General features: G+C 40.9%; 1 protein-coding gene across 1 annotated transcript; it reads right to left on the bottom strand.

Annotated features, from left to right (window-relative positions):
• Nucleotides 1–8,525: 8,525 nt before the first annotated feature.
• RNASE9 (ribonuclease A family member 9 (inactive)) lies at nucleotides 8,526–10,792 on the bottom strand. Its single transcript, XM_059372083.1, is given in 3 exon segments — nucleotides 8,526–8,560; nucleotides 10,232–10,546; nucleotides 10,549–10,792. Coding segments are annotated over 3 exon segments (594 nt in total).
• Nucleotides 10,793–11,663: the final 871 nt, after the last annotated feature.

Here is an 11,663-nt window from a genome sequence, read left to right as displayed (position 1 = left end):
CCGGAGACAGATACTTAACTGACTGAGCCACCCAAGAGCCCTAAAATGGGTTTTTAAATCGAAGAATAACCTTATTTTATACTTAGAGGCTATGGAAGTCTGGACATGTAGCTTTCATGATTTTATGAAAAATCAGGAGTTTATTTGAAATAAAAAGGAAATCAGTACCTGGTCCCATGTAAAGAGAACACCTGACCCCTGATAATTCCTGAACAATGAGGCGAATGAGGTCAGTGTGTACATGGGCAACACATACCAGAATGTTCCTAATTTTCTACATTATCTTTTTTTACCTATCAGGTGTGTCCTTTGATCATGCCCAAACTCTGCCCCAGGGCTTTCCCAAGGTCTCAGTGAGGTTCAGAGGCATCAGTCTTCTTGTCTTGGACCCCAGCCAGAAACAGAAGGCGCAGAGCAGGCACCAGGCCTAACATCAGGATTTTTCTGTATACTTAGCACTGAACATTAGTAGCAGCCTACTGAGGAATGGGGGTGTGCAGGTTGATGTGAGCCTTTTGGTGCACCCAAAGCCCTTTTTCCAAAATACTTAGTAAGAATTTCATTTTGGTTTTAACAATGGGAATTAAATTGGTTAAAATACAAAAATAAAACCCATAGTTCTTCCTTAGTTTTTAAGTTTAAATTACAAATTTTATTATTTATTCATAAATTCAGTAGATACCTGCCTGTATTTGGAGGATCTCACAAAGCTTTCTTGTGAGCCATGGTCATAATTCATGAAATGGATATATGGAGGAGGCTGAGCACAGGGAATCTCAGGTTGGGTCTTGGCTTGGGGCGTAGAGAGCCTCACTTTTGCCTGTCACAGTCTCTGGATTGAGAAGAATGATCTGAGGCTAATGAAACACAAGTAATTGTGGTCCTCCAGGCTCATAAGTCAGTGATGCAACTCAAACTGTAATTCCCCAACCTAAGAGCTCCTTCTACTAATCCTTATATTTGAATGTTCTTTTGCTGTTCTACCATGCCAGAACACTTGAATTAAAGAGAGGGGATTGGGATGCCTGGGTGACTCTGTCATTGAGCGTTTGCCTTTGGCTCAGGTCATGATCCCGGCGTCCTGGGATCAAGCTCCACATCAGGCTCCCTGCTCAGCGGGAAGCCTGCTTCTCCCTATCCCACTCCCCCTGCTTGCCTTCTCTTGCTGTCTCTCTGTCAAATAATAAAATAAATAAATAGAATCTTTAAAACTAAATAAAAAATAAAGAGTGGGGATTAAGCAGGAGTTAAAAGAGAGTCACTATTTCTCTAACACAGTCACTGATGTGCTTTTGTTTTTCTAATTATACCATTACATGTCATTCTTAAAATTCACACCAGGCCTGCACCTAGACAACCTAGATCTCATCAGACTTCATCAGTCTGGGGTTACTGATGGAATTGCTTTCATAGTAACCACCTGCTCGGGCACCTGGGTGGTATAATTAGTGAGGCGTCCAACTCTTGGTTTAGACTCAGGTTGTGCTCTGAGGGTTGTGAGATTGAGCCCTGTGTTGGGCTCCACACTCAGTGTGAGTCTGCATAACACTCTCTCTTCCTCTGCCCTTCCTTACCACCCCTGTGTGTGTGAAAGCACATGCTCTCTCTTAAATAAATAAATAAATCTTAAAAAAGAAAAATGGTAACCACCTACATTTCACATGATTATACTCCCTCCTCCCCAAATCCCATATGTATCAGTTGCAATTGTTGTGGCGGGACAGAAACTTCAAATAACAATGGTTGAAACGGGGTAAGTGTTAACTTCTCTCCCACATCTCTTGTTCTAAAGTCCAATGACAGTCAACTTAAGTCTGATATGGAGTTCCATGGTGTAAGATATCCAGTCTCTTCCTCTTTTATCGGTCAGTTTTGTTTTGCTCAAACGAGCATGTGGCTTCCATGTCGGCATCCAAAATGGCTCCTCTAGTGTCAGCCATCCTGGCTCTATTCCAGCCATTATGAAAATGAAAAGGAAAACAGGGACATTTCCCTCCCCTTTAAGGATATGTCTCAGAAGTTTCCCTCATTTCGATCAATTTCTGTGGACATCCCACTGTCTAGAAATTAGTCACGGGGACAATTTTACTTGCAAAGAAACCTGGGGAAGAAAACTCTTATTTTGGGTGACTGTGTGCTCAGGTAAAATTTGAGCTTCCTATTACAACCCCCAGAGGAAGACAGGAATGACCGTATTGAGGGACAACAGGTACCTTCTGCTCTACCCTACACTATCCTCATGCTTAGAATCTCGTTTGTGTCATGTCTGCCCCATCTTGGATTCTCCAGGGGAGAGGATGGCTAGAATGGGTTGGAGTTGGGTATTTTCTTTCCCTTAGGTCAGTTAGCCTCTGAGAATTCCCTAGCATGTTAGCCTCAGGTTAATTAGTTTCTCCTGAGGACAAAGTTTATTAAGAAAAACAGGATGCATCTGTTAAGAAAACAGAGTGCTAAGAATAGAGGAAACATGGTTGCTTTCTTCCCTCCCTCCAAAAGCTCTAGGGGATTTTTCTGTGATGTGAGAAACCTGTTCAAGCTTCGGGAAGTAAATCTCACAAAACTGTGGGGCCTCCCCATGACTGGGTCTCCTGTGAATTTTTAACTCTTGGAGTTGTCCATACTGAGCCTCCAGCAATTTATCAATGACCGGTCTGATTTTCCTCCCCTTGCACTGCTTCTCACAGTGGTTTCCTCTGTTAAAGATAAAATGAGATGTATTGAATTTTTCAGTTTATTTGAGGAAAAACCAATTTGAATCATTTGCTAAACCAGAGGTGGTTAGGAGTGCTTCACCAAAGGAGTGAGGGGAAAGAGTTCTATAAAGAGGTAAGAAGCAAAGGAAGGAAATTATTTAATTGGCTCTAGTTGACATGGTCCCTTTATTTGGGAAAACCTAGTTGGCTGCTTGTGTTTGGTTGTCCTTAGGTTTTAATTTTTTAACCTAGAGGCATTTCAGGCTTAGGTTTTGTTCTATTTACCTAGATGACTAAGGCATTAAAGCCCCTTCTGTCTAATGGCTCCCGTGGTCTAGTTACTTTAGCACCCTTCAGGAATCTCTCTCTGTATTTGTCTGTCAATCTCTCCAGTCTTGAGGACAGAGCTTTGCTTTCTCCTCAACTCTTACAGATCCTAGAAGTGTTGTTGACTTTTTAGTCTGTTGAGCTTTGTACTTGTTGCTAAGGAGGGGTGGCACCTTCTTCTGACCTTCTTATGTGCGTGTGGGAGGAATTCCTTGCCTCCAGAAGCTGGTTCTACCCTGCCATTCTACATTGTCTCTAGGAATTTAATTATTCTAGGTACCTCATATAAGTGGAACCATACCATATTCATTCTTTTGAGTCTGGTTTATTTGCTTAATGTTTCAAGAGCCACTCATGTTGTTGCATGTATCAGAATTTCAGTCCTTTTTAAAGCGAAATAATAATTCTACTGTGTGTACACACAACATTTTGTTTATCTGTTCATTCGTGGATGGACATTTGGGTTTTTCCCCATCTTTGACTACAGTGAATAATGCTCCTATGAATATTGGTGTGCAAAGAGCTGCTTGAGTCTCTGATTTGACTCTCTTCTGTCACATTGTAGAAACAGAATTCCCTCTCTCCTCAGGTGTTTCCTTTCCACAGAGAAGTGGAAAAGGGAGGGAGGAGTATTCTAGAGTCTGAGCACATTAATCTCAAGGAGAAACTATTTCCTAAGAGGCCGTTTAAATTATTGAATGAGTTTAAGTTGGAACTGTACTAGATATGGAGTTAATTTGTTTATCAACTTCCCTGTGAGTGGTGCCTCGTGAGAATGGCAGGTTCGTTATCCACAACATAAAGACTTTGCCTTCTTTCCTACACATCTGAGTTATAGCATAAGGTAAATTTTAAGATTGTTCTGTATGGAGATCATTGCACTTAGGTTAGAGATGTGACAAAAGTGTCCCTAATTGAGGCCAGCAAGACTGCTGTACCTGACCATCGGTTTTCAGCTTTGCTTTCCAGACAGACACTTAATTTTATTAACACACCCCAAATTAAGGAAATTTGTTGCTGTACATCATCCATATATTAACTTATAACGAAATTCAAATGAGAAGTAGAGCTGCCAGGAAGACTAATTCTTATCCCTTGGTCATGATCCCATGTTATTTTAATGGGTTGCTTCCCACAGCAAGGGAACTTGTGGTTTGGCAGGTTAATGAGTTTTGTCAGCCATCTGTGATGGCCTGATGCACACATCTCTAGTGAAAGGAATTTCCTATCATGGGTATAATGTGTTCTTGTTGGTTTTTTCAACAGTCAGGCTTCTGGCATAACACTAGAGTCAGTGATCCTGAGCTCTGGCTGAGCCTTAGAATTGCCTGTGGGGCTTGTTAAAGACACAGATGGCTAGGTCTCATCCAATCCTGGTGAATCAAATAAATCGGCAGATGCTTCAGTAATTTTGTTAAGGTTTTACAAAAGATTCTGGTTCATGAAAGACAATTGAAAATCACTGGACCAAACTTTTGCAGTTAGGTTTTAGCTATCACTTCAGGTTGACACTCTGGGTCACGGATTCTGTATTTCTGTTACAGGTTGGCTGAAATAAGATTCTGCATGAGGAGTCAACACTCTATTCCTCAATTATAATCCTACCTAGAGATGCTCATACTTGGAGGCTTCAGTAGGAGTCATTAGTACATTCCCTGGATTCCTATAGAGGTCTGGAGTTGGTCAAGGCAGATGTTTAAAGACTGAATAATAGTAACAGTGATGTTTAATTGCATTGAGAAAAACATTTCCTTAGGTCAGATCAGATGTTTTACAGGCTAATAACTGCTTCCCAATATACATTTTTCTATTCTTCCTTTTAGCACTAAACCACAGTCTCCAGAGTCCTGGCCTTCAGTGTGTCTTTGGCACTAAGTTCTGGCCAGTGTGATGTGAGTTGAAGAAATGGGAGCAAATTCCTTGCCATGTTCCCTGTAGAGAAAGCTGGCTCCCCTCTATCCTTTTTGCATTCCATACCCTGGAGTACAGAGGTGTGGTGAGCTGTCTGCAGCCAGCTGGACAAAGACAGCACTTAGAGCTGGAGAAATGGCAGAGCGATCATGTGGAAAGAACCCTGGTCCTTCAGTGATCACGTAGAACATAGCCATCTTCCCGTCCTGGACAGATTGCCTCCCCTGGGTTGTTACAGAAAGGAGAGGTAAACATTGATCTGTTTGAGGTACTGTGTTTTAGGACTTTTGGTTGTATCAGATTCCTCTGTACCATAATTATGACAGAAGCCTACAGGACCAGTAGTCTCAGATCTTTACTGACTTGCTGAATTCCTGTCACTATACCTTTCTCCAAAATGCTGCAGTCAGAATGTCAACAAATGAGACACTAACAGACTTTCACTGTCCCTTTTTCTAAATGTGCAACCTCACATCTTTTGTTGGTAGTAGGTTATGGCAACTCTATATCTTACGGAGTGTTCAGCACCTCCTAGGATCAATGAGGGAACATGTGCCTTTAGAACTGAGGCCTAGCTGTGTCTCCCTCTGCCTTTCCTATTCCTATTCCTTCCCCCACATCCTCAGCATATAAATATGCAGAAGGTATGAAGACACAGACATTGGATAGCACTGACTGATGACTTCCCATGGGCTAACAATGCTCCTTAAATTGCCCTTTACTGACATTAGTTTTATTCCTGGTATAGAGGCCTCTTCATGTCCAAGCCTCATTTTCATCTTCTCTCTCTATTCCCAATAGGGAAAAAAATAATTCTTTCTCTTACTTCTCTTTTCTCCTTGAAATCTCTCCCTCTTATATTCTTAACGTCTATCCCTTTCTTAGAAGTGATCCCTCTCTCCATGCTGGGCATAGAGCCTGGTTGATGCTCTCTATTTCTATCTTTCTCTCCTTCCCCCTCTGCACCCTCCCACCTAAAAAAAAAAGTGATCCCTCTATTTTGATACTAAACAAATATGATATTTTGATCATATTTGTTTCACAAGCTTCTAGTCCAATAGTCATAACCTATTTTGCTTCATGAAATCCTCAAAACCTGCTTTTCTTCCCTCTGCTCTGGTACTATTATTAGAGCATATACTGAAGTAGTAAATTGCTGTACTTACTTGTAATGAATATATCTTAATAAGAGGAGGAAGGTAATCTTCAATAACTGAATAATGTCAAATATTGACATTTTGTAATATGTCGGGGACCGCCTCCGGCCGGGAAAGTCCCCACCATTACAAGATGGCGCTTGGCTCACTGCCAGCAAAATACACTGCAAGTATACAACGAACTTTCTGGTGAAGCCCGCCTAAAGGAGGACATAGTCATTGGCTGTTTCAAATTTAATCAGCATAGTAACAAGACTCTCATTGGTTCTCCCCATTGTTTGGCCCCTTATTGATCACCCTGCTGCATATAAGCTAAGGAAGTTGACGAAATAAAAGGGGGAATGAAGCATTAACACCGAACCAGGCTTCTTGTCGTCCTTGCGGGTTGAGGGCGACAGTAATAAGGGTTAAGTCAGCGCATATGTATATATATGCTCATTAGCACCATGAATGCCCTCGTTCTCTTGGAGTTTATATTCTAGTGGTTGGAAGACATAGTCTCAGAGTCCCGTCTCATGGAAAAGGTATTCCTGAATTCAAAATCTCATTTGGATAAAGTATCTTTTATTTCTTGTGTTGATAGACTAGAGTCACTATCCAGCAGCTCTATGTCACTGGAGGTATTTCCTTAGATCTCTTAAGAAGAACTTGATAATATTTACTAGCTTTTGTAATCTTCTAACCATGAAAACTAGGGTAGAATATTTATATATTCTGCTACATATCATATATTCAATGCAAGTCATAGAATGTACCAAATGGAATGAGAAGTATGAATTCAATTTTGCTCAAAAATATGCAGGGGCAAATGAATAGGGTTCAACCTGGCATCATTAGTTTTCTTTAATAAAGAACAGCACAGGGATAGATGCAAGCTTCAGTTCTATACTCCCCTCTCATGTCATTTCATAATGTTGTGCTAGGACAGAAGGGATGGAACAAGGGTGCCTGGGTGGTTCAGTGGGTTAAGCCTCTGCCTTCAGCTCAGGTCATGATCTCAGGGCTCTGGGGTCGAGCCCTACATCGGGCTCTCTACTCAGTGGGGAGCCTGCTTCCCTCTCTCTCTGACTGCCTCTCTGCCTACTTGTGATCTCTCTCTTTCTCTGTCAAATAAACAAATAAAATCTTAAAACAAAACAAAACAAAAAAGGGATGGAGCAACTATGCTCTCTTCTTGCTGTACTATACTCTTCTGTTCTTATTCAATGACATAATGTCCATCACACATTTTTCTCTTTTTAAAAAAAAATTTATTTTTATTTATTTGACAGAGAGAGAAATAGAGAGAGAGAGAGAGAGAGAGAGTGTGTGTGTGTGTGTGTGTGTGAGCACAAGGACGGGGAGCCACAGAGGGAGAGTGAGAAAGAGGCTCCTACCATGCAGGGAGACCGAGGGACTGTGACATGAGCCAAAGGCAGATGCCCAACCAACTGAGCCACCTGGGTGCCCCACCATCATACATTTTGAAGGAGAATACCAATTGGGTTTATTCTGGTTAGGAGACAACACCATTTCTAGTTTTCCCCCTTACTCTTACGAATGCGGCTGCCCACATTCCTTCGCTGAATAATTAAAATTTTAAATGAAGGTTGTATCACCACTTCACACCAATTAGAATTGTTATTTAAAACAAAAAAAAAAAGCTCACAAGTTTTGGTGAGGATTGGATAAACTGAAGCCGCAGCACATGGCCATTAGAATGTAAAACAGTGTAGCTGCTATGGAAAAGAATGACTGTATGACCCAGCAATTTCACTTCTGGGCATAGACCAAAAAGAATAGAAGGTGAAGACTCAGACAGGTCTTTGTACATCCTTGCTTATAACAGCATTGTTCGCAATAGCCCAAAAGTAGGAGCAACCCAAGTGAGTGTCCATCAATGGATGAATGGATAAACACGATGTAGTATATATACATTCAATGGAATATTATCCAGCCTTAAAAAGGAAGGAAACTTTGACATATGCTATAACATGGATGAACCTTGAAGACATGCTAAGTGGAATAAGCCAGTCACAAAAGGACAGACACTGACTGTATAGTTCTATTCACATGCGGTATCTAGAGTAGTCAAATTCATGAGACAGAAGGTAAAATGGTGGTTACTGGGGAAGAAGGGCGGGGTAAATGGGGGAGTTATTGTTCAATGCACACAGTGTTTCATTTTGCAAGGTGAAAAATTTCTGGAGACAGCCACTGGGATGGTTGCACAAGAGCATGAATGCATTAATTGCTACTGAAGTGTACACTTAAAAATGGCTACAGTAGTAAATTTTATGCCATATCTATATCTATCTATCTATCTATCTATCTATATCTTAACACAATTAAAAAAATTACTGTTGCATCATCATTACTGGGATTCCAATTCCAACATAAAGAATAAATTGTGTGATGAAAAAAAAAACTGTATAAATAATCCTTCTAGTTCCTTGATTCAAGTTTTCAATGTGTATGGATCAGACCACTTATCTGGAGAGAAAGAGATAATCTTATGATTATTTCATGCCTTATGTACTATATCATACTCTTACAAATATATTATGTGTTGTATAATCCCGAGAAAGGTGAGATGAGTGGACCAGATGAGAGGGCCCATAGCACATATCCAGGCTAGCCTTTGTGCAGAACTTCTTTGCTTCATGTATAGAAGGTTGACTCTTAGAGCATGTCATAAGATTTTTAAAGTTTGATGGGATCCTCATTCATGCAGACATTACAATTAAAAGCCCCAGGCTCCCACATGAAGAGTAGTTTCATTTTCTGGTGTTCTTTTCTTAGTCACTGAAATGGGTTCTGGCAGTCCTTGGCCCTAGGCCCTTAATTTACATCAAATGATTGATAAAGTAGGCTCTTAGCTCTGAGTCTGAAGACAAGAATAAGGGCAGGGGAGGAAATGAGCAGATAGGATTTCAGTGCAATGTGCAAAAGTAATAGACACTCTCCCTACCATCTCCCTTCACTACGCCTTATCCCATCTTCTGTAAGTTACTGAGACTCATAATTAAAGGATATTATGGAATTTCACAGACAAAAAGAGAGAAATTATTACTTTTACTAGACAGACAGATTTCTCTTATCATACAGACTCCCCAGCCTTTTTTGGAAGTGGCATATTCTCAGATGCAGCCACATCTACTGGCAAGTGAGGAAAGGAATCATAAAGAAAGGTAACTGTGCCAGAAACTGAGGAATTGTTTGGAGTTTTGTGAACAGTGATGGCTAATCCAAAGCAAAGATGTGGGAATCTACAGACACAGCATTGGGCAATTGAAAAGTACTTTGGGGAGCTTGCTATCCTGAATATTTAGGTATTTATCCTGAGATGTCCCCTATTAGAATCTACATCTTCATGTTCTCATTGTATTTCATTGAATGGAAAGAACAGAACAAGTGAAATGTCTACAAATATAGTACTGGAAAGTTGAATTGCACAACTTCTCGAGGAGCTTTGAGCTCTTTTCTTTTCAAATCATGTTACAGAGAAAGGTCATTCCAAATCCAGAAACCCCTCATAATCATGCTGGAGACACTTCAGTAGGTCAATGCACTTTGTTAGTTCTACTGAACTAGAGAGTCACATGAATACGACTCAGGAGCATACTTCAGACAACCATTTCCTGTTCCTCTTGGAGCTGGCTCTCCTTTCACTGCAGGCATTTGTCCTCATAACACACTCAAAATGTGCTAAATTACTTGACCTGTTTGAAACCACATCTCCAGGAGTCATCGGTGAACTGAGCCCACATTGCCTTTGCATGGTTAAAAGAAGGGAAGAAGACAGATGATGAACATGAATGGACTCAAACGACCGTTCTCAATTTTAACTTGCAAGGATCGGGATGGAGCAGGTGATATCCTCCTATCATGACTTTTTAAAGAATACTATTTTAGAATGGCCACTCGGGGGGGCACCTGGGTGGCTCAGTGGATTAAAAGCCTCTGCCTTTGGCTCAGGTCATGATTTCAGGGTCCTGGGATCGAGCCCCACATCAGGCTCTCTGCTCAGCGGGGAGCCTGCTTCCTCCTCTCTCTCTGCCTGCCTCTCTGCCTACTTGTGATCTCTCTCTGTCAAACAAATAAAATGAAAAAAAAAAAAAAAAAAGAATGGACACTCGGCTTCATTGTGGAAGATGCTACTACCCTGCGTATCATCATCTAAAACCATAATATTACTTATATGAGCAGGAACAATTTTTTGAATATCATTTTGTCATTGGCAAGTGATAAGGACATGGCCCTGCCTATAAGAAGAGTCATATTCACAGTCTGTCATTCTAGCTCCTCTTGTTAAATTACAGTACACTCTTACTAGGTGCCTGCTCCTGTGACATTTCTTAACTCCATTCTTACAAGGCACAAATACGTTGCTACGGATCTTTTGCAAGTCCTCATGTGCTATTCAAAGGAAGAAATATTCTCTGACACAACAGAACTTGTCATGGACATTTTCATCTTCATTCCATCAGTACGGTACTTAGAATCAGTTAGTGGTTTTTCAGGATCGATAATCATCTGTCTTTGGAAAGCTTCTTTGGTCAGAGGTCTGGGAGGTCCTGAACTGTGCATTTCCACCAAGTAACCTTCAAACCATTCTATGTCTTCCTCTGACTCCTCGAGTTGGAAACGCCAACTTTTAAATTGCAGGGGCTGCTGCAGCAGGAGCAGCAGAGCCAGGGTCCACACAGTGATCAGAATCTGCATGTTCTCTGGTGGGCTAGGAGAGAGAAAGAGATGGGTGCCACCCCCGCACTCTGCCTGCTTCTGTTTTCCAGCAAAATGCCTTCATTTCTCTCTCCACCCTGTGTGCCTATTCTGCAATTATGGTAACCTCACCATCAGAGATCTCAGTCCTCGCTTTCCTGCCTCTCTGTGGGTCCCCTTGTCTGCTTACCCCTGGGACTTTACACATGAGCAAGTGCCTTTGCTACACAAATGTGTAAACTGAGATGATCTACATTTTTAAATTGTGCTATTTTAGGGGCTCCTGGGTGGCTCAGTTGGTTAAGCATTTGATTCTTGATTTCTGCTCGAGTCATGATCTCAGGGTCGCGGGATTGAGCCCTACGTCGGGCTCCCTGCTGAGCATGGAGCCTGCTTAAGATTCTCTCTCTCCCTCTCCCCACTCCTCCTCCCACTCTCACACTCTCTCTTAAAAAAAAAAATTGTCCTACTTTAAAAAGAAATGAAAATATCTAATTTGGTACATACTCACAAAGCATGTTGTCACTAAGCTTCATGGTCATGATATTAAATAATTTAAAACTTTCCTTGCAAGAACCAGAGCAGCAGTAACATGTGTCATAGGAATTATGTCCCATTGATGGACATCAGGGCATATAGTCGTCCCTTTAGTGCAAAATGTCATCTTTCACAGAGAGCTCCTGGGCCCAGCTATCATTTTCCACTTCTATTCCAAATCACTAATTGATTAGTAATTATATAGTAATTAGATCATTATTCAATTATTATATATTATATATGTTATATAATCTAATTATTATATAATTGCTAATTACTAGTAATTATATTCCCACTTCTATTCCAAACCACTAATTAATTAGTGATTAGTGAT

The sequence above is a fragment of the Mustela nigripes genome, chromosome 13, assembly GCF_022355385.1.
Source record: "Mustela nigripes isolate SB6536 chromosome 13, MUSNIG.SB6536, whole genome shotgun sequence".
In the NCBI taxonomy this organism is placed as follows: Eukaryota; Metazoa; Chordata; class Mammalia; order Carnivora; family Mustelidae; genus Mustela; species Mustela nigripes.
This window is presented reverse-complemented; position numbering and strand designations above follow the sequence as displayed.